Source organism: Carcharodon carcharias, chromosome 17, assembly GCF_017639515.1.
Source record: "Carcharodon carcharias isolate sCarCar2 chromosome 17, sCarCar2.pri, whole genome shotgun sequence".
In the NCBI taxonomy this organism is placed as follows: Eukaryota; Metazoa; Chordata; class Chondrichthyes; order Lamniformes; family Lamnidae; genus Carcharodon; species Carcharodon carcharias.
This window is the reverse complement of record NC_054483.1, coordinates 7,340,823-7,363,335: the sequence shown is the minus strand read 5'-3', so window position 1 is coordinate 7,363,335 and position 22,513 is coordinate 7,340,823. Positions and strand designations below refer to the sequence as shown.

The 22,513-nt window shown below is 49.9% G+C and overlaps 1 protein-coding gene across 1 annotated transcript; it reads right to left on the bottom strand.

Moving 5' to 3' along the window:
- Positions 1-1,327: 1,327 nt before the first annotated feature.
- Positions 1,328-19,933, bottom strand: plat (plasminogen activator, tissue). The gene is made up of 14 exons (XM_041209201.1): positions 19,791-19,933; positions 13,265-13,369; positions 12,203-12,260; positions 10,297-10,428; positions 9,085-9,195; positions 8,794-8,968; positions 7,887-7,978; positions 7,473-7,647; positions 6,890-6,984; positions 6,073-6,268; positions 5,269-5,405; positions 4,139-4,279; positions 3,887-4,035; positions 1,328-3,238 (listed from the first exon to the last, which is right to left on the bottom strand). Exons 2-14 carry the CDS (start codon positions 13,334-13,336, stop codon positions 3,077-3,079), a joined length of 1,695 nt encoding a protein of 564 aa, XP_041065135.1. The 5' UTR covers positions 13,337-13,369; positions 19,791-19,933; the 3' UTR covers positions 1,328-3,076.
- Between the last annotated feature and the right edge of the window lie 2,580 nt (positions 19,934-22,513).

The window sequence follows — 22,513 nt, the reverse complement described above, 5'->3', positions numbered from 1 at the left end:
CTCCTTTCCCTGGGGAAGACTGACGGAGGGGAATGTGCTCTGCGCTGGGATAGTCACATGTCATTTTAGTAATTGTCAGTGGCCACGGAGAATGAAACGGGGCTCTCACCACCCCCCCTCCCGCCCCCCCCCCACCCCCCACCCCCCCTCCCTCCCACCCCCCACACAGACCAGATCTGAACTCCCCACTAGTGAGCAAGCAACATGAAAGGCTGCCTGTATGGCAAATGCCAGCTGCGGCTCACTGGGACCTCTCTTTCTCACATCTGCAAAAGATTGTGGGTTCGAGTTCCACTCCAGAGGCTTCAGCACAAAAAAAACCCGAGCTGACACTCCAGCACAGGGCTTAGTGCTGCGCTGTTGGAGAGGGCATGCTGAGGGAGCACAGCGCAGTCAGGGATGCCGTTTTACAGAGGAGGTATTAAACCAAAGTCTCACCTACCCGCTCATATCCCTCAGTCCTTCATTTGGCCAGGAGTGAGGAAATGACAGGAGAATTAATTAATTTGCAAGCCAAAAGTGAAGAATATTTTAAACACCCAATCTAAGTTGAACAGACTGGGGACGAGGATGAGATTTTATTGGCCAAAAGGGATAAAAGCAGGCATTAAAAGGGTGCTATGTTAACATTGCCAGCCTTCTTGTGTGCCACAATGATTCTATGACACATCTGTTTGAAAATGTGGATTTAGAGTACAATTTTGGCCAGTACTGGAATGCCATGCTCTTTAGTGATTGTTGGCAGATATTTCAAGTGGCAGTTATTGATCCAGGCCTCCAAGCAGCCATCAATGGTGCTGGCTTCATCACTTTTGCCAAGATGGCATCTTGTTCTAAAACAAGGGCTGATCCAGCATTTCAGCTGAAGATTGCCCTCAGATGTCCACATGTTTCTGATGAATGCTCCCAAACATGCGTTTTCCATTAGCCGCAGACAGAGCTATAATTCAGTGCATGTTAAACAGCCATGCTCCCGGCAAGGACAAGGGGCACAGGATGTTGATATGCCTTTTCCTCTTCCCCTCCACCTAACAGGCCCTGCTCAGACTCTCACCACTGTCCCGAGTGTGACCCTAAGGCAGGGGAGCATGTGGGTGAGACTCAGCTGGGTCCCATTTTACAGCTCCCGCTCTCTACGTTTCCCGCACTGGTAAGATTCTTACCGAATGGGACAGAGGACTGGCTGACATATCTGGAACACAGGGACGCAGGTTGAAGGTTAAATGGAATATTAGGAGTACAAGAATCGGAAGACAAACATTCTAGCTGCCAATTCCCCGAGGAACCAGAGTCATTCTCACTCCAAGTAAAACAGGAACCGAGAGAATTAAACAAACATTCAAATTTTTATTTTAAAAAACATGGAACCGCAAGACAAAATCTTTAAATAATGCATGAATACATCATCCAGCAAAACAAACAATATCTTAGAACATTCAAAATATCAGACTAATAAATATTTAAGTACAAAGGAGTGCTTAAGTGCTTCAACTTAAAAAAAATTGTATATGTGAAAGTGTGGAGGATTGTGGTGCAATGGGTAGTATCCCTGCCTCTAAACTCAGGTTCGATTCCCACCCCATGACTTGGCCAAGGGAGGTGCATTCATGACATCACCAAACAACCTGTAAACCCTTTTGACACACGCCAATGGCAGGTGGCAAGAGCGGGAGAGATTCCTGGTCAACCATGTGATGGAAAGAATGTTGGAGCCTCTACCATCACCATCCATTGGCCCAGACTACAACATGCATGTAAAAGTATGGGTAACATAGCAGCTCAGACTCCGAGTGATCCGCTACACATCACCATGTGAAAGTATACGCTGCAGAGAGTCACAGGCTGCAAAGGTGCTACCGAGGTGCATGCTCACAGGTGTGTAGGGGCTTTCTCACACATAGGCCAAGTGCAGGCTCACTGTCTCGGACTTGGGGTTAGGTTTACAAAGAAAACCAATTTATTTCCGGACCCTCCCTGTAGATTAGCTCACAACATGAAGCTGATTTTTACTGAGCTGCAGATTACATTACACAGAAACCTCTAACTCTAGCAGCCCGGTTCCTCAATCTACAAACACGCATCTGTGCCGGATATTTGAGTGTAGGAGAGAGGCACTGACTGGAAACATCCAGCCCAAGTGTAAATTGGTCAGATTCGGACGCTTGCCCACTCACACACCTCCCCCCACACAAGTGCACGTACACGTACACACTCAGACCCACACATACAAGTAAAGGTTGCACCCTGTATTAATAAAGGATTGCTATTCCTGCCTGCTCCTGGACCCAGTGAAGTGCACTGTCATTGAAGGGAGAATCCGAACCTTCAATCATTAACTTGACTCCTTCAACAGAACAACTGCACACCACAACTGGCCAACAATTAAAAAGCCCAGAGGGTGCAGCAACAAAGAGTTAATTCACATTATTCCTGGAGCAAAATAAGCTTTACAAAAAGGTTCTGAATCTCTTATTATTAAGAGGGGGGGAAGCCAGGGGCATGAGCATTGAAGAAGGTGTGCAGTTAGTCGACAACTTAGAGACTACAGAAGGAAGGAAGACAGAGGAATTAGCCTGGTACCAGACCTGGCATGTGTGAAACTCCACTGACAGGCACAGTTTGACCACACAATAAAACAACTATTAAAAACCATCAGATTATAAAAAAATACTTTTAAAAATAAGCAAGGAGTCATCTTTTGTGGAATTTGGGGAGGGGGTGGGGAATATAAAGGCAGCTCTTTTGAAGGGACCAGTCAGACCCTTGACTTAAGGGAGCCGGATTAACCCTTGACCTCAGGAAGGGAATGGTCACAGCACAAGCAGTCAAAAATTGCTGAAAAAGCATTAGACAATCATCAATAGAACCAAATTGCTAGGATGTAAATCCCTCCCCAGCAGCAATGTGTCATCCAGTGATCCGGGTACAGGTACGATTGAACCTCACTGAGCAACACTTCAGGCAATGCCCCCTGTGTAGGCCAAGGTTGAGGGGTCAGGGTAACACTCCCATTGTTCAGTTTTGCCTGGGAGGGTTACAAACGCTGCTTGTTGTGTCTCGGGCTGTTGCTTGCTCCTCAGGCCTTGGTCATGTGCTTGTGAATCCAGTCCAGGTAGTTTGCGACCTTGGTGTAGACTCCTGGCAGTCCTGGCCTCCCGCAGCCAATTCCCCAGCTGATGATCCCGTGCAGGCTCATGTGTCCCTTCGTCATGCAGACCAAGGGGCCTCCCGAGTCTCCCTGTGTGGTGGCAACAAAACAGAGAGCTGGGGTCAGGGCGGAGAGTCAGGTAGAAGGTTTTTGTGGGATCGAAACACACAGCAAAAGGTGTTGGGAGGAGGTTGGGATTGGGAAGGGAACAGGAGTGAATCCCACCTCTCCAAACTACATTCAGTCATAACTTGGGAGCACTATGGGAAAAGAGCAGGATGAATTGGATCCTTCTAAAAGAGCTGACACAGGCATGCTGGGCCGAAGGGCCTCCTCTATGCTATAAAATTCAGTGAATTTCGAGCACCGGAATACAAAGCAGATTTAAAATGCCAGACCCAGTCCGTGTCTCCTCCAGGAGTTTGAAAGGCAGGCAGTGTGGTCATGAGGTGAGAGAGGCTGCGGATGGAGGCCCTGACATCTTGGGCATTGGCTCTTTCCCAAAGCCAGATCAAAGGCAGGTGAGGTTTGGGCCTGTTAAGTCAGCAGGTGCACACACACAGACACTCGCTGCCAGTAACTCAGAAAATTCCAGACTTGGGGCCTGACATTTCCGTGCCAACTTTAGGGGTAGACCCCGAGCCTTGGTATGAGAGCGATAGGAGTTGGGGGTGGGGTGGGGGGGCTGTGGGGAGCTGTACCCGGTCAGTTTACTTCCTCCAACTGCTCTTCACTCACCTTGCAGGCATCGTCTTTGCCCTGAGTATCCCCGGCGCAGATCATGTTTTCAGTGACTGTCCGGTTTTGCAGGTGGGCTGAGGTGCAGCGATTTGACGGGTAGAGACGGACATGCCCTTCCTTCAGTCGATCGGAGTAAAATGGAGAGACTGTGGAGGTCAAAGGTTAGAGATCAATGTTAGGGAATCTCGCTTCTAAACTCTGAGAAAAATTAAAGGAAAAAAAGGAATATAGAAAAAGGGATGGACTTACATTCCTTTTCTTTGCCATATCCAGAGATCTCGCACTCAGTCCAGTCAGGCAGCTGTTGCTTCTCCCACGGCAGACAGACTGTCCGAACGTAACGTGTCATCTTGGCACATTGCCCAGTCTTCGACTGGAGTTTGATTAGAGCTGATGGAGGAAACGCAGACAAGAAAGGCAAGTTTAGCGAGGGTCAAGGCCGCGTACTCTCCAACTCTCCTCCAATATCCACTGCCCTCACCCCAGGCAATTCAGGGAAGGTTCACTCAGCTGATTTCTGGGATGCAGGGGGTTGTTTTATGAGGAAAGGTTGGGCCTATACTTATTGGAGTTTAGAAGAATGAGAGGTGATCTTAATGAAGCATATAAAGATTCTGAGGGGGCTTGACAGAGTAGACGTAGAGTAGACTCATGAGGGAGTCTAGAACTAGGAGGTGTATTTTAAAAATAAAGAGTCTCCCATTTAACAGATGGTGAGAAATTTCTTCTCTCAGAGTCTGTGGAATTCTCTTCCCCAGAGAGCAGTGCAGGCTAGGTCATTGGATAGATTTGAGGCTGAGTTAGACAGATTTTTGATCGACAAGCGAGTCACAGGTTATGGGGGACAGGTGAGAAAGTAGAGTTGAGGCCACAATCAGATCAACCATGATCTTATTGAATGCTGGAGCAGGCTCGAAGGGGCCGAATGGTCGACTCTTGCTCCTATTTCTTCTGTTCCTCAGCCCTGTAATAGTACTCAGGCAGGTGGAGCAATAAAACGATGCACAGGAAAAGAGAGCACACAGCTGATCCCCCCCGCCCCCCCCAGCCCCCACCCCCTCTTGCTCTCCTCCAATCTAACTGCTTACAGGCTGAGAGGCACCAGGCCTTGTAAGACTCAGCGCAATCACCAGCAGTTTGTTCCCCCGATAGCCATCAGGGCAGGGCCTGTAACTTAAACCTCGGGATCAGGAGATGTTCCTCAGCTACTCGCCAGCTGAGTTTTTTGGCTGGGCTCTGCCGTTGATGTAGGCAGAGAAGGGTGAGAGGTGTGTGTATGTGTGTGTATGGTGGGCGGGCCGGTGGTGGGGTAGGGTGGGTGCAGGGAAATGTTTGCAGGAGGGACACTTTATAACAGAGAGATGAAATCAGTGTTGTACCAATGTCGTGATTGTAAGTGTCGTCATCAAACTCGTTGTGAACAAAGTAATTTTCCACTTCCAGTGCCTGGTCGTCAAGTGATGATGTCTTCCGGAATGTCCTCCCCATGATCACTTTGATCTCGCGTGGTTTGAACCTGGTTTGAGAAGCAGGGTAATTAAAAACAAAAACTTACTGTGGCTCTACCATCGTCTATCCACGTATTCGCAGAGCTACCACAGAATGAGGGTGTCAGCGGGTGGGGGAAATCGGGGTATAATCTCCGTGATGACCCCCAACCTTGGAGACAGAGCAGTGGAGAGCACGGACATTTTTGGGGCAGGGGTGGGGGGGGGGGGTGATCTGCCATTTTGGCTCCACATCCACCTCTGGACCCTCCCTCCAGCACACTTGTAATTCGGGGAGAAATGGCCACACACTCAGTGCCCCTCTTGGGTGGACATTAAAAAAAAAATCCAACGGTGCCATTTTGAAGAAGAGCAGTGGTGTTCTCTCCAATATTTATCCCCTCAGTCAAAAAATAAACAGATTATCTGGTGCCTGCTGTCTGATCTTGCTGCGTACAAATCGGCTGTCATGTTTCCTGCATCACAACTTCAAAAATACTTAAGGTGTTGGGAAGTTTTGAGGTTGTGAGAGGCGCTTGCAGAAATGCAAGTCTTCTAGTTCTCACGCACCATTTCTTTTTGTTCTATCTTTGTGCACCATATTTGGTCATCTCTCTCTCTGTCTCTCTCTCGTATCCTCTCTTGCACTCGCCAATACCAGCCCTTCAAGGCCTCTCGCTGCAGTATTACACTCACCTCCTCGGGAAGCAGTGAGCTGCTGTGAGGACCCAACAGGATCCGATTAGGCTCCCTCCACACAGGAAGATGTAATCCTTCGACCTCCGATCGTAGAAGAAAATGGCAGCCTGCCAGGGGTGGGAGGTGATATGGGTGGCACTTCCACCCAGGATCCGGTACTGCTCCGCTCTGGGGTCTCTCTTCCCACAGGTCCCTGCTCCAGACACAGGCAAAACAGGAGACAATCAAGTAAATGATTGGGCGTTTGGCCTCAAATTTATAAACGGGCATTATCTCTGAATGCAGACGCTGTATTGCTTACTCCCCTCTGTTGAAGGCAATGAGTGCCCATCTGTAATAGCATGTGTGTCTGCGCCTCCGTGTGAATATCTATGCTTGCATGACTCTGTGTATTTGCGTGTATGTATGTTTGTGCGTATGCGAGTGCACGTGGGTCTGTGTGTGCATATATCTGTGACTGCATTTGGGCATGTGTGACTATGTATGTGTTTGAGAGTAAACCCGGTGCATGTGTCTGCATGTCAGTCTGTCACCATTTGCAGGAGTGTGGGTGGGTCTGCATCTGAAAGTGTGCATGTGTGTGTGTGTATATGTGTGTCTATGTATGTACCTGTGTTTGTGGGTATCTGTGTGTATCTCTGTACAAGTATGAGCACGCACGTGTGTCTGTGTGCTCGCACTCCCATCGAGGCCAATGGAGTTTTGAATGGCTCACCACATTTTCCAGACCCATCTAGAGTGCGACAGGGCTGGAAAATTCAGCCTTGTATAACCTGTGGGCATGGTTAGTTTTTGGCCAGGGTGGAGTTCTTACCTGGTGAAATGCATTGTTGGATGTTGCAGTATTCCCAACTGACTCTTTGACTTTTCATAATGTAACACCAAGGTTTTAAATTTCTACTTGGATTCCTGGAATGGGGGAAAATAACAATGTTGTTAGTGAGTGTCAGCGAACAGATGCGGGGTTAATGGGAGAGCGCGAGTGCCTGAACAGATAAGGCTTAATGGGAGAGCGCGAGTGTCTGAACAGATAAGGGTTAATGGGAGAGCGCGAGTGCCTGAACAGATGCAGGGTTAATGGGAGAGCGCGAGTGCCTGAACAGATGCGGGGTTAATGGGAGAGCGCGAGTGCCTGAACAGATGCAGGGTTAATGGGAGAGCGCGAGTGCCTGAACAGATGCAGGGTTAATGGGAGAGCGCGAGTGTCTGAACAGATGCAGGGTTAATGGGAGAGCGCGAGTGTCTGAACAGATACAGGGTTAATGGGAGAGCGCGAGTGTCTGAACAGATACAGGGTTAATGGGAGAGCGCGAGTGTCAGTGAACAGACGCAGGGTTAATGGTGAGAGTATGGGTGTCAGGGAACAGATATGATAGAGGAAAGTTTGATTCAGATACCTGCAGTAACTGTGGCTGCCCAGCCCCAGGTGATGGGCATTGGGGACCCACGCGTTAATCGGTTTGTTGTGGACAGTCTTGGAATCCCAGTTAAGACACTGGCTCCCTGACCGTGAGTAGCTCCTGGTTCCCCGATAGGTCGCCCCATTTTTGATGTAGCATTCAGAGGTGGGACCTGCCATTAAACAGAAGCCTGGTTAATAATCAGCCCCTTGCTGGACAGGCTCCCATACAGACTCCCCGAGTCACTACCTGTGACACCACAAGGAGCATCATAGGAGGCAATAGGGAGAGAGAGTGAGACCTTGGTGGAGGGCACGGGGGCAACTGGGGTTAACTGGGCGTCACCTGAAAGAGCAGAGATCTATCTCTGTGCCCAACGGGTGTTTGAGAGACATAGTGAGAGAGACTTACTCTTTGGGCAAGCAGGAATGCTGCATTTGTCCCATGACAGGATGTGGCCTTTATAGGTGTGGCACCAGGGTTGTGTGTCATTGTCAGGGTTCCTGCAAAGGAGAAAGAGAGACAAGTGTATTAACAGAATTTTTAAAAACCGGAGAGAGAAAGCAGATACAATGAACCGTTACCTCAATGGCTGACTTGCCTCATGCTAGGATTCTCCCTCTTGCCATCAAAATGCTCCAAGCCAGTCTTAGAAACACTGACCCCCCCCAAATCTGGTATTGAGTCAGCCAATACCAGCGTTGGATGAAGTTGGCAGAAAGGGGAGAGTGGGACCTGGCTGTGATGGCTTCTATGGCAGATTCGTTACCATTTTGGTGAAGTATGATGGTTGGCCATTAAAAGCAACAGCTGGTAGAAGGGCCATCTGGTTGCAAGGTGCCAGCTGTGACTCCGAGGGTGGCACTCTTATCTTGGGGTCAGAAGGTAGTGGGTTCAAGTCTCACTTCAGAGACTTGAGCACAAGATCCAGACTGACACTCCCAGTGCAGTACCTGGGGGGGGAGTGCTGCACTGTCTTTCAAATGAGACGGTAAACCCAGACTCTGTCTGTCCTCTCAGACGTAAAAGCTCCTATGGCACTATTGAAAGAAGAACAAGGAAAGTTCTCTTTGACGTGCTGGCCAATGTTTATCCCTCAATCAACATCACCAAAGCTAATACCATATCTAGTCATTATCACATTGATGTTTGTGGGAGCTTGCTGTGTGCAAATTGGTCACCGTGTTTCCTACATTACAATAGGGGCTAACTACACTTCACAAGAGTACTTCATTGGCTGTTAAGGGTTTTGTGACAGCCTGAGGTTGCGAAAGGCGCTATATTAATGCAAGTCTTCCTTTCTTTGATTGTCTTATACCTGCAGTAATTGTGGTTCCCCAGTCCCAATTGTTGGGCATTCGGCCTTTGGCCATTGTAGTGAGTGCGGGAGACAGCGGTTGAATTCCAGTTGAGGCATTCTGTCCCGAAGCGGGTGGTACTCCAGGTTCCTCGATATCCAGTGCCTCGGTCCTGATAACACTGCTCCTTGGTGTCTGCAACGCAAGAGACCGGGAGTTAGAGCAGAGGGAAAGAACAGAGAGAGTGGGGGGGTGGGTTGTGGGGTGTTCCGGCAAAATAGGGAAAAAAAAAGTTGATCGACGGTACTTACCAAACTCACACAGCTGCCCGCTGTACCTGGCTGGGCACTGGCACACGTAGTGCTGAGAATAAAGGGCCTGCTGACACCTCCCACCATTGTAGCATTTGTTCTGGGCGCAAGCTGTAAGGGGGAAAATAAACCACACTGCCATCAATCACAGCCCTCGCTGTCAGCACCCCCTTGTGACACAGCACCAGAGATCGCACCACTAATGGACTGTTCTTAAAGTCAGTGGCACCTGACTGCTTTCTACTGTTAGTTAAACAATGCGGGATGACACTCTGAGAAGGTAGTTTACAGCCCAGTCTGCTCCTCACTAATCTCTTCGAACTTGCAGTCTCTCTTGTCCAGTAGTTTGGGTGGGATTCAGAGAGTTACTGCTTGGAGTAGGTGAAGGTTGGAGTTCACCGGACAGGGTGGGGTGGAGGAGGCTGAGCCACAAGGCAGAGTAGCTTAAGAGAAAATCAGGGAATGGTGGGACACCCTTGAATGAAGGGTGGAATATTATTCTGAGCGCTGTTTAGTTAAAACATGACTGCAGAATATGGCTGGGGGAAAATAGGGATGAAGGGATCAAGACTGCAGAATTGGGGGGAGTAGGGGGGGTGGGGTCAACTCTTGGAGTGACAGAAGTAAGGTCCCCTTCACGAAGAGAGTGCTCAATAGCTGAAGCAGGGCAAAATCATGGAATACCTTCCGAAGGCCCAAACAGTCTATGCTGGTATTTACATTCCACTAGAGCCTCCTCCCATCTTTCCTCATCTAAATTTATCATCATAAACCTCTATTCCGTTCTCCTTCAATCGCTTGTCTAGTTTCCCCCTTAAATACATCGATACTATTCACTTCAGCCACTCCCTGTGGTAGTGAGTTCCACAGTCTCACCACTCTCTGGGTGAAGAAGTTTCTCCTGAATTCCTGATTGGATTTCTTGGTGACGATCTTATATTGACAGCCTGTAGTTCTGCTCTTCCCCACAAGAGGATACATTCTCTCTGGATCCACTCAATCAATGCCATTACATGTTGAGGTGGATAGGGAGAGGAAATCAGAGGTTTCTAGCATGAGTGGGATAGAGGGGCTGGGCCATCTCCTTATCTTTATGACATTTACATGGGGAATGCGATCTGTGCTTTCTCTTCTTAATGGAGTTTATGCACAGCCCTTCATGAAACTGAGAACCAAAGTGCATGCACACGCACACGCAACACATACACGCACCTTGTACAGGTACACTATGGCAGCGTTTCCTTGAGCGATCACAGCGGCAGTACTTGACCTGTCGACCCTCGACTTGCAGCCATGTCTCACCCTGTAGGTGAAACTCAGACCCGGCAGAGCTCACGCAACGCCCTAAAACAGTAAAAAGGTCGAGAGTGAACATTAAGCAATGGGCTGAGCTGTCAGCACATGCTGAGAGATTTCATCATGCTAGGACCAGTCTGACACTGACTGTAGGCACACCTCAATATATCGCAATCATTGACAGTAAACACGTATCACAGTGTGAAGCACCTTGAAGCAAATAACAAAAACCAACAATTCTCTCAGATATTTTGATGCTGTCACACATCCAAAGCCCTTCATGGGAATGCAATAGAAATAGGATTCAGTCATTCATCCTCTTGGGCTTCTCCCCTGACTCAATGAGATCCTGGCTGATCCATCATCGACCCAGCTTTACCCCATATCCCTTAACACCTTTAGATAACAAAAATCTACCAATTTCAGTCAGATTTAAAATTAATTTAAAATTAATCTAGCATCAATTGCCATTTCCAGAAATCGAGTTCCAAACTGCTGCCACCCTTTGTGTTTAGAAGATTTTCTCAATTTCACTCCTGAAAGGTCAGGGACTACTTAAAGGCTATGTCCCTTACATCTAGTCAAACTGTCAAGGGAGTGCTGCAGACGCCAAGAGAGCCGCACTGAGGGAGCACTGCACTGGCCCGGGGGGGGGGTTCTGTACCGAGGGAACGCCGCACTGGCCCGGGGGGGGTCTGTACCGAGGGAACGCCGCACTGGCCCGGGGGGGGTCTGTACCGAGGGAACGCCGCACTGGCCCAGGGGGTCTGTACTGAGGGAACGCCGCACTGGCCCAGGGGGTCTGTACTGAGGGAACGCCGCACTGGCCCAGGGGGGTCTGTACTGAGGGAGCGCCGCACTGGCCCGGGGGGGGTCTGTACTGAGGGAGCGGCGCACTGGCCCGGGGGGGGTCTGTACTGAGGGAGCGGCGCACTGGCCCAGGGGGGGTCTGTACTGAGGGAGCGGCGCACTGGCCCAGGGGGGGTCTGTACTGAGGGAGCGCCACACTGGCCCAGAGGGGGTCTGTACTGAGGGAGCGCCGCACTGGCCCGGGGGGGGGTCTGTACTGAGGGAGCGGCGCACTGGCCCAGGGGGGGTCTGTACTGAGGGAGCGCCACACTGGCCCAGAGGGGGTCTGTACTGAGGGAGCGCCGCACTGGCCCAGAGGGGGTCTGTACTGAGGGAGCGGCGCACTGGCCCAGGGGGGGTCTGTACTGAGGGAGCGCCACACTGGCCCAGAGGGGGTCTGTACTGAGGGAGCGCCGCACTGGCCCGGGGGTCTGTTCCGAGGGAACGCCCTGCTTTCAGAGGGGCAGGATGTAAAAGCTCAAGTTAACTGCAGATTAGTAATTCTGACAGTTGTAAAGGACCAAGTTCTCCCAGGGTCCTGACCATGTTCCTGTCACAACCATCAAAAGATCCCAATCGACTGATCCTCACCGTCACTGCTGGTGGTGAGAACTTCCTGCAAGTGAAATGGTTCCCAAGCTCTGTCCACAGCCAGGCACAGTTCAGAGGCTTTACCCAGCTGGGGGCTTTGATCAATGTCTTGTGGATCACAGGGAATTTTACATGAACATGTGGAGAGCAGCAGTTTCCACACTGAGGCGGGACTGTGAGGAGCCCTTGTGCTCTTCATGTTGTTAAGAACATTAAGAACAGCGCTTGGGCCACCCTGTCAACTGGTGGGAGCCGGAGATCCTGTTATCAGGGAGGTTCAGATAGGAACAGGGCACGTGCAAGGATCACGACAACACACCGGCTCTCTCACTCTCGCACAAACAACACTGGTATCAAGGATCATTTGTACTGGGGAACTCACCTCGAGTAGATTTAGATTCAAAGTTTCTTGATCCTCGTTTAAATCGCAGGTGCTGGGGCTGAAACAAAACAGCAGATCAGATACATACTGCGGAGAAGGAGACCATTTGGCCCATCATGCCTGTGCTGGCCCTTTGAAAGAGCTCTCCAATTAGTCCCCACTCCCCCTGCAAATTATTTTTTCTTTTTTTTCAAGTATTCACCCATTTCCCTTTTTGGTGGTTATTATTGTGTCTGCTTCCACCACCCTTTCAGGCAGCACATTCCAGATCAGCGACACACAAGTGGAACTGACAGACGCCGTTTGAAAAATCGTCCTGTCCTATTTACTGGGAGGGAGAAAAGAATGCAGAGCTAATAACAGAAAATGCTGGAATTACTCAGCAGGGCCCGATTACATATCTGCCGAGAGAAACAGAGCTAATGCTTCAGGGCAATGACCTTTCATCAATGCATAGGATGAATATTTACAAGGATTCATTCTGTAGTTGCTCCATACACAAAATGATTGATTTGAACAGTGGCCAGCCCTCAAGTGTGTGAGGTGCTGATACAGCACAGGGAACAAAGATAGTTCTGCATTTTCACCAGCTCTGTATCCGACTCAGTTACACTTCTCTTTCGGTTCGCTTCAGGATCGGACATAATCAAAAATAAATTGACCGGCTGTTTAACTGAAGCCCCTCATGTCCGAGAGAGACAGGGCCCAAGAGGCAGGCACAGCGTGTGGGGTGCGAGAGAGAGTGTGAAGAGACTGTGAATGAAGGGTGGGGCAGATAGAGAGACAGAGAGACCTACAGTGATAGAAAGTGGTAAGTGGGGGGGGGAGGGGCAATGCGAGGGAGAGAGGGGTTGCGATGTAAGGGAAAGAGAGGGGAGATGATACGAGGGGAGTCCGATGCGAGGTGGTGGGTGGGGCAGACAATGCGAGGGAGAGAGCAGTGCAAAGTGGCAGAAACAAAGAAGAGAGGCAGAGAGAAAGTGAACAAAGAGAGAGAGAGAGAGAGGTGGGCAGGGAGAGGGTGCGGGGAAAAGGAGTGGAGTATGAAGGTGAGATATTTACCTCTGATGCCACAGCAAGAGCGAGGAGCAGAAATATAGTGGTCGGAATTCCCAACAGCGTCATATTCTTCATTTAGCTTGGTCCTCAGATCTTCTTCCTGCAAAACTAGAAGATGCCATGGTACTGTTTAGTTTTTGCTGCTGGCCAGGGTTTGTATTCAGGCAACTCCCTTCATCTCCCCTTCTTGCACTGTTGCCATTTTCAGCTTGTGACACTCCTGCTAGTGGAAACAATTTCTCCTCATCTTACTTTGTCAAAACCTTTAATGATTTGAACACTCCATTAAATCTCCTTTTAACTTTCTCTGCCTTTATTAAAAATGCCCAGGAGCCTGTATACTATTTTAAAACCAGCATCCTCAACTTGTCCTTCAAAAGATTGTGTATGTGAATGTTGGGGCTGAGTGCTGGATGAAGCGAGAGTTCATTTGGTGTCAGTGCTGTAGACTTTGACTGTGGATTATACAGTAACATCCCACTCACCGCAGAAGGGGATATGAAAGTGTCCAACAAGTTTGGTCACAAGCTTGATGTGGAACTGAGGTGGTCATGGGGTCTGCAGAGAAAGGAGGTCGTGGGGGTGGGGGGGCAATCCCAGTACACAGTGAGTCATCAAAAATAGCAGTGCTGTGACAGATGTTACAGTTGACTTATCCACCCTCCAGTCTCTAACCAAATTGGCCCATTAACCACCTGTAAGTGCCCACATAAAATAGGTTTGTCCAGTCACAGCCAATCTGGGAAATTGGAACCAAACTATTGCTAACTCAGCACTATTTATATTTACAGAGATACCCATTATAAACATGCATCACCAAACCCAACCATAATTTCAATGACGTTTCTGCCTGGTTTCGGACCGGGGAGCTTTTGTGTAGGAGACAAATGTGATAACCACTACACTGCAGAAACAACTGATGTAATTTCACCCATAGAGGCACAAGTGAATCCCCAGTTAATCCCCACCACCTGCGTACAACTATGATACAATTAACAAAAGGGTACAAAACGAGCTCGACACTGACCCGCTCTGAGCGAGTGAACTCTCCTTGGGTTCGGCTGTGGGAACAACGCAGTGGCTGGGACTCCACTCTCAGGGATCGGTGCGTTAGATTTTAGGCAGCTGCAGTGCATGTGACTGCCCCTCCCCGGTGTGCCGCGACCGACGGCCAGACCACATTCTGGGCCTGCAGGAGGTCTCCTGCTGTCAGAGTCGGGAAGCTTTGAGTTGCGGTTGAGATGTTTCCCTCCAACATTTCATCTCATCTGTTTATTTTTTTCTCAATATTTTTCTCGTCTCTAAACTTAAATTGCTCACTGCTGCAGTGTCGTAAAACCCAGTGTATAAGGGACGGTTCAATTAGAACTTGCAACACGAGGTGGTGATCAGATATTAGCCAACAAAGTACCTTTTGAAGCATGGTCACTCCTGTACTGTGGGAGAACAATTTGGGCACAGCAAGCTCCCATAAAGCCAAGGACCAGTTAATCTGCTTTTCTTTCACCAAGTGGCGTTGGTTAAGGGATAAACCTTGACACTGGGGAGGACTCCCCTGTATTTCTTCAAAATAGCTGAGAGGGCAAGCAGGGCCTCAGTTTAATATCTCAAACTAAAGTTGGGACCTCTGACAGTGCAGCACTGCACTCCCTCAGTACTGAACTGGAACGTGAGCCTGGATTTTCTGCTCAAGTCCTGGAGTGGGACTTGAACCCACAACCCGATTTAGAAGAGAGAGTGAGTGCTACCCACTGAGCCACGGCTGACACCCAACACTGAGTGGCAAGATTGTGAACCGCATTCCGTTTTAAGTGCAGGCCTGGCGCACACCGGAGGGTTAGAGGGAGGACAAAGCAAACTCTCGGCAAGTCATTGTCTAGCTCTGAGAAACGGTACAAGAGTTCCTGAACACTTGTGTGAGACGGGTGTGTGAACAGAGGCTAGAAATAAAACGTGGAACAACACAATAGTGTCCTGACCCACCAAGGGAAGGGAGCAACACATATGAGAAACAAATTGAAGAGAGAGAGAGAGAGAGAGGGTCACAGTAACTTGAAGGGAGTGTCATCTGTGAGGGATTGCTGCCACATAATTTGTAAAAAGCTCATTGTTCAAATTGGCATAAAAAGGGTTTGCAGACCCTAGTCAGCGTGCGAGGTCAATGCAAGTCAAAACCAAATGCACGTAGTCAGTTTATGCTGATCCCACCCAGAGACAGCACTGGGATGGTGGGGTCCGTGTGGTGAATAATCCTTGTGTTCACCAGTTACAACCTAGCTCAGTTCTCTGGCCACCTCTCTTTCTCACATAGTCCCCAAAGATGAAAGATGTTGCAAGTCCCTGTCTCTCTCCTGACTGAGTTCTCGCATTCCACCAGGAGACCAGTTTGAGGCAATAACTTTGTCTCCCTCTCACCAGTCTTTGTTTGAGATGAATCAGTGATTCTGGCCCAGTTTCTGGAAGACTTCACAGATGGAATATAAAGAGAGGCGGGAGGCACGGCGGGGGGAAGAGAGAGAGAGAGAGAGAGAGAGAGCGCATGCGTGCAGGAACTCTCTCAATAGCACTGCAATCTTTTCTATCACTACATGCGTGCCTAACCGGTTTGCCTGGATCTTTGCCCTATTTTCCAAGAGCAGACAACTCACGAACACAGGCATCAATTCTTTCATTGTACTGGAATCAGCACCCATCATTGCACCTCCTCCTCAAACTGATTCTTTCCCCAGGATTTGAAACCCTCTCTGTGCTGCCTTTTGCAGCACAGTCACTGCTTTCTCTGAGGGTTCGGCATTCGCTTCACAGGTGCCTCACTCCCACCTAGACAACACTTCTGCTCCATGACCATGAGAGGAAAGAAAGCAGAAAAACAACAGAAGCAGCACAGAATCAAGCAGTTCTAACCAAAAAACCATACAGTGCAGAGGGAGACCTTTCAGCCCATCGCAGCTGTGCTGGCTGTTTCAAAGAGCAGCTATGTTCAGTGTCACATCCCGGCTTTTTGTCCATAATCCTGCAATTTCTCATCTTCAAGTACCTGTCCAATTTCCTTTTAAAATTATTTATGGAATCAGCTTCCACCACCTTTTCAGGTCAAGATGCCAACATTTCACCTCATCTCCTGATTTTTCCAATGATTTTAAAATCTATCAACCATTCACCAGAAAGAATATTTTTTTCTCTTTATCTACGCTATCAAAACCTCTCATTATTTTGAAAACCTATTTTCAGTCGCCTCTTAAACCTTCTCTGTTCCAAGGAGAACAGTCCTAACTTTTCCACACTCTCCTCAGAAACAAAAGTCTCTCATCTCTGGGAACATCCCGATAAACCTATTCTGTGTCCTCTAAGATCGTTACATCTTTCCTGAAGTGTAGGGCCTAGGATTGTCCACAAAGCTCCAGCTGAGGTCTAACCAGTGATTTACAAAGGTTTAACATAATGCCCTTCCTTCAGTTGTCTATGATAAAAGCCTTCTGAATTTGTCCTGTTGCTTTCAAAGATTGTGGACCTAGACCCCTCCCTGATCTCTCTGTTCCTGCACACACTTTAAATTGTGCCATTTAGTCCACATTTCCTCATCATTTTTCTTTCCAAATTGAATCATTTCACACATCTCTGGAATAAAATGTCATCTGCCATGTGTCTGCCCATTTTACCAGTCTGTCTATGCCCTCCCTCATTGCCTGCCACATTTTTAAAGTTTTGTGTTATCTGCAAACTTTGAAATGATGCCCTTTACGCTCATTAATATAACAAAAAAGAGCTGCGGTATCAATACTGACCCCTGGGGAGCACCATTATATATTCTTCCTGTAGTCTAGAAGAACAACTGTCCACAACTACTCTCTGCTTCTGTCCCTCAGCTAATTTTATATCCTTCAGCTAATTTTATATCCACACAGTCACTGTCCTTTTTCATCCTTTTAGGCTTAATTCACATGTAGATACAGATTCCCTGCCTCTCAGACCCTTTCCCGTGATAACCAGATGAAAAGTTCAGTTGAACGAGCGATTAAAATCCAGCCGTCCTCCACACTCCGGTTGCTAAGCAATGGCTAATCTAGTTGATCTTTACTGGAGCCCTTGACGGTTGAGGGGAGAATTAGGGCCTCACGTTAGGCTACAAGCTGCACTTAAAAGATAACTTGGCTTCAGAAGGCTCGGGAGCGGAACAAGTGCACTCTCACAGGCCACACCAGCCCTGCAGCCAGATGGCGGGGTTGGGGGGGGGGTGGGGGGTGCGAAACAGTCAACAATACAAATCCCTGGATAGGAGTGAAATGTCCAACCAGTTAGTCATGCAGTGCTTCACCACAGGAATGGTTTGAGAATGTGGAGGAAAACTGGTCATTTCCCTGCCCTTCCCAAATCTAAAACTCAAGTGGGGAAGAAAAAACAAAATGTAATGAGAAACTTACAGCTGCAGGATATTACCCTATGGTGAGTTGAAGAAACTGAACACTTTCCAGTCCAAATCTATTGAATATAGACAGCAGAACTAAGATTGGCATAGAGGGAAGTTCAGCACAAAACTGGCCACATCCGAGAAGCTTTCTAATCAAGGGAACATTCCTGTGGAAGTCTGGTAACGGGTTTGGACCTTCTGAACCTTGAACCATGAAATGTTCCTCTTTTCCAGGAAAATCTGGGAAGGCAGCAGGGAGTTGCTTTTGTCAGCACTTATCCCTCAAACAGCATCACTGAAACAGATTATTTGTTCATTATCACATTGCGGACTCTTGTTGGGCATATATCGACCAGGGTATTGCCTGCATTATAACAGTGACCACACTTCAGGAAAAAAAATGTACTTCATTGGCTGTAAAACACTCTCCCCGAGGCTGTGGAAGGCACTGTAGGCAGGTAAGTCTTTCTTTTGAACTGTTGGTTGTCGATGGGTCCTGTATCTATAGGGTGGGAGGAGGCTCGCTTGGAGCTTAGACACGTGGAAACATTTACTGCACAGGAGAAGGCCATTCAGCCCATCATGCCCGTGCCAGCTGAAAGCCAGCAAAGAACTGTCAGCCTGTTTCTGGGCTGCAAATGCGACTGAGTTCTACGCACTGACATTACGCAATCTGCTGCCCTCCCTTTCCCATTTTGCCTCATCTTACATCCACTTTTTCCCTACCCTTGATGCCCCAGTCCTTTACCTTGGGTGCCCAGTCATTCCGACACAGGATCCAGGGTCCCTGTGGGCAGGCTAGGGTACTTTCTTGGTCTCCTGAGACAGAGGGGCAGTGCTTCACGGGGTGGAGCAGTAAGCTTTGCCACAATACTGACTGTTCTCTCACCTCAAGCCCATCAACGAAGGAGTGTGTCGCTGAAGTGAGAGTAATATAAAAGGAGTGCCCAGAACAAGAATAGCCTCAAGCAGCTTTTCTCCCCCCACCCCCCCCCCCCACTTTTTTTTGACAACCATGAACAGATTCACATCCATTCAATGTGCTCCTTCCAGCGGCTTGCTTACAAGCTACTTGTATCTTAAACTCCTTGGGAGGGCACTTGAGTGAAGCCCCACCTCGCAGCTCAGCGGCAGGTCCCACACAACCTGACAAGGCCAGCAGGTGGCAGAGAATCTCCTCCCTGCAAAAAGCCAGGGGAGGTTTTCACCGGAGCGTATGTAAGTAATCTCTTTCGCTGGAAAACTGCAGAGTCAATATTCAGCCACACTGCAGAGAAGCTGGGTTAAGAATATGGAGTCTCTTCCCCCCAGATAAAACAGAGAGACTGACAAACATTTCTAAGTAACAAACGCTAGGTTTACCAGCTTGCACTCACGTCCCATGAAGGAATAAAGAAAGTGCCGTTAACTCGGAACTCCATGAATTAAAAACAAATACAGAATTAATTCAGGTTCTGCAGCTGCATTCAGAGTCCTTAACTTTTGTACAATTTTGACAAACAAGGAGATGGGATTACCCTTCCATCAGCTGCATAGCCCTGTCTCCACCCACCCCCTAACCCCCAAGTTTAGACCAACACCACCCCCTATTTCGCCCCCCCCCCCACAAATTTAGACCAACACCACCCCCTATTTCGCCCCCCCCCCACAAATTTAGACCAACACCACCCCCTATTTCCCCCCCCCCCACAAATTTAGACCAACACCACCCCCTATTCCCCCCCCCCCACAAGTTTAGACCAACACCACCCCCTATCCCCCAGTATCCTTCACATTCTGCTGAACCTATTCTTTTCGCTAATGGACAATTGTGCTCACTCTCTGTAAACCTCTCTGTAAAATTTGCACCACCTGCAGGTTTCAATTTATCAGTCACACTTTAAGGGCTGGGGTGGGGGTGAATTGGCTGAGGAGGGACGGGGACAGACCTCGGGAAAGGGTAAATTGGGTGGAGGAGGCAGAGAGAGGGATGTGGTAGAGGTGGGGGGGGGGGGGGGTGTTGGTGGTGAGAGAGTTAGGGAAGAAGCAAAACGGGCTGGAGGGGTAGACTCGCCCTCTGATGGGCTTCGATCAGCAGCGAGTCCGGGGGTTGCAGCCTGCCTCCTTCGCCCGGTTACTTACCCAGTGTCGGTCGGTCAGTCTGTGTCTGTCTGTCTGTCGGTCAGTGTCTGTGTCTGTGTCCGTACCCCTGTCCCTCCTCGAGTCTGAGCTGCTCCAGCTCCGCGGCTCTGGGTTTAAATCGCGGCTCCGGAACGGGGCGGAGCCCGAGACTGCGTCACAGACCGGGTCCCCCGCCGGGAGATCCAGAGCCAATCCGGTACCTGTGGCACTAGGGGAGGGAGCCTTGGCACCGGGAGTCTGGCATTGGGAACCGGAACTGGGAACTTGGCATTCAGTCAGAGAGGCTGACACTGGGAACCGGAACTGGGATAAGGAGCTTGGCACTGGGAGAGGGGGGACTTGGCACTAGGAGCCTGACACTGGGAAACTGGCACTGGGAGCCTGACACTGGGAAGCTGGCACTGGGAGCCTGACACTGGGAAGCTGGCACTGGGAGCCTGACACTGGGAAACTGGCACTAGGAGCCTGACACTGGGAAACTGGCACTGGGAGCCTGACACTGGGAAACTGGCACTAGGAGCCTGACACTGGGAAGCTGGCACTGGGAGCCTGACACTGGGAAACTGGCACTAGGAGCCTGACACTGGGAAACTGGCACTGGGAGCCTGACACTGGGAAGCTGGCACTGGGAGCCTGACACTGGGAAACTGGCACTAGGAGCCTGACACTGGGAAACTGGCACTAGGAGCCTGACACTGGGAAACTGGCACTAGGAGCCTGACACTGGGAAACTGGCACTGGGAGAGGGGGTCTTGGCACTAGGAGCCTGACACTGGGAAACTGGCACTGGGAGCCTGACACTGGGAAACTGGCACTAGGAGCCTGACACTGGGAAACTGGCACTAGGAGCCTGACACTGGGAAACTGGCACTGGGAGCCTGACACTGGGAAACTGGCACTAGGAGCCTGACACTGGGAAGCTGGCACTGGGAGCCTGACACTGGGAAACTGGCACTAGGAGCCTGACACTGGGAAACTGGCACTGGGAGCCTGACACTGGGAAACTGGCACTGGGAGCCTGACACTGGGAAACTGGCACTAGGAGCCTGACACTGGAAACCGGAACTGGGATAAGGAGCTTGGCACTGGGAGAGGGGGGACTTGGCACTAGGAGCCTGACACTGGGAAACTGGCACTGGGAGCCTGACACTGGGAAACTGGCACTAGGAGCCTGACACTGGGAAACTGGCACTAGGAGCCTGACACTGGGAAACTAGCACTGGGAGCCTGACACTGGGAAACTGGCACTAGGAGCCTGACACTGGGAAACTGGCACTGGGAGCCTGACACTGGGAAACTGTCACTAGGAGCCTGACACTGGGAAACTGGCACTAGGAGCCTGACACTGGAAACCGGAACTGGGATAAGGAGCTTGGCACTGGGAGAGGGGGGACTTGGCACTAGGAGGAGCCTGACACTGGGATACTGGGAACTGGGATAGAGAGCTTGGCACTCGAGGGGGGGGGGGGGGTGTGGAATTGCCACTAGAAGCCTGACACTGGAATACTGGCCCTAGGAGCCTGACACTGGGAAACTGGCACTGGGAGCCTGACACTGGGAAACTGGCACTAGGAGCCTGACACTGGAATACTGGCACTGGGAAACTGGCACTGGGAGCCTGACACTGGGAAACTGGCACTAGGAGCCTGACACTGGGAAACTGGCACTGGGAGCCTGACACTGGGAAACTGGCACTAGGAGCCTGACACTGGGAAACTGGCACTAGGAGCCTGACACTGGGAAACTGGCACTAGGCACTAGGAGCCTGACACTGGGAAACTGTGAACTGGGATAGAGAGCTTGGCCCCTTGGGGGGTGGGGGGGGGGGTGGAATTGCCACTAGGAGTCTGACACTGGCACAAGGAGCCTGACACTGGGAAACTGGCACTAGAAGCCTGACACTCGGAAACTGGCACTAGGAGCCTGACACTGGGAACCGGAACTGGGACAGGGAAATTGGCACTGGGAGAGGGTGGACTTGGCACTAGGAGGAGCCTGGCACTGGGAGCCTGACACTGGGAAACCAGAACTGGGATAAGGAGCTTGGCACTGGGATCTTGGCATTTAGTCAGGGAGTCTGGAACTGGGAGAGGGAGCCTGACACTGGGGGCCTGACACTGGGATAGAGAGCTTGGCACTGGTTGTGTGGGGGGGGGGGGGGTGGGCTTGGCACTGGGAGGAGCCTGGCACTGGGAAACTGGCACTGGGAGCCTGACACTGGGGGAGGGAGACTGGCACTGGGAGAAGGTGCCTGGCACTTGGAGTCTGATGTTTCTCTCTCCACAAATGCTGCTTGACCTGTTGAGTATTTCCAGTTGATGACATAAAAGATAGGTGGGAAAGTAAGTTGTGACGAGGACATAAGGAGGCTACAAAGTGACATAGATAGGTTAAGTGAGTGGGCAAAGATCTGGCAAATGGAGTATAATGTGGGCATGTGTGAAATTGTCCATTTTGGCACAGTTTGGCATGGCACTGGGAGTAGGAGCCTGACACTAGGAACCTGGCCCAGGAACTTACACTAGGAACCTAGCATCGGGAGAGGGAGTCTGGCATCAGGAAACTATACAGGGAGCTTGGTACTGGGAGAGGGAGCTCCAGCTCATTCACAGGCAGGCTCTCCTCACTTCCCTCACTCTTTCCTTCACTAACCTTTCTAAGCTGAGCATGAGGTTGCCAGTATTTGATGATATATCTCAACTTTTATCTGACCTTTCCCTTTA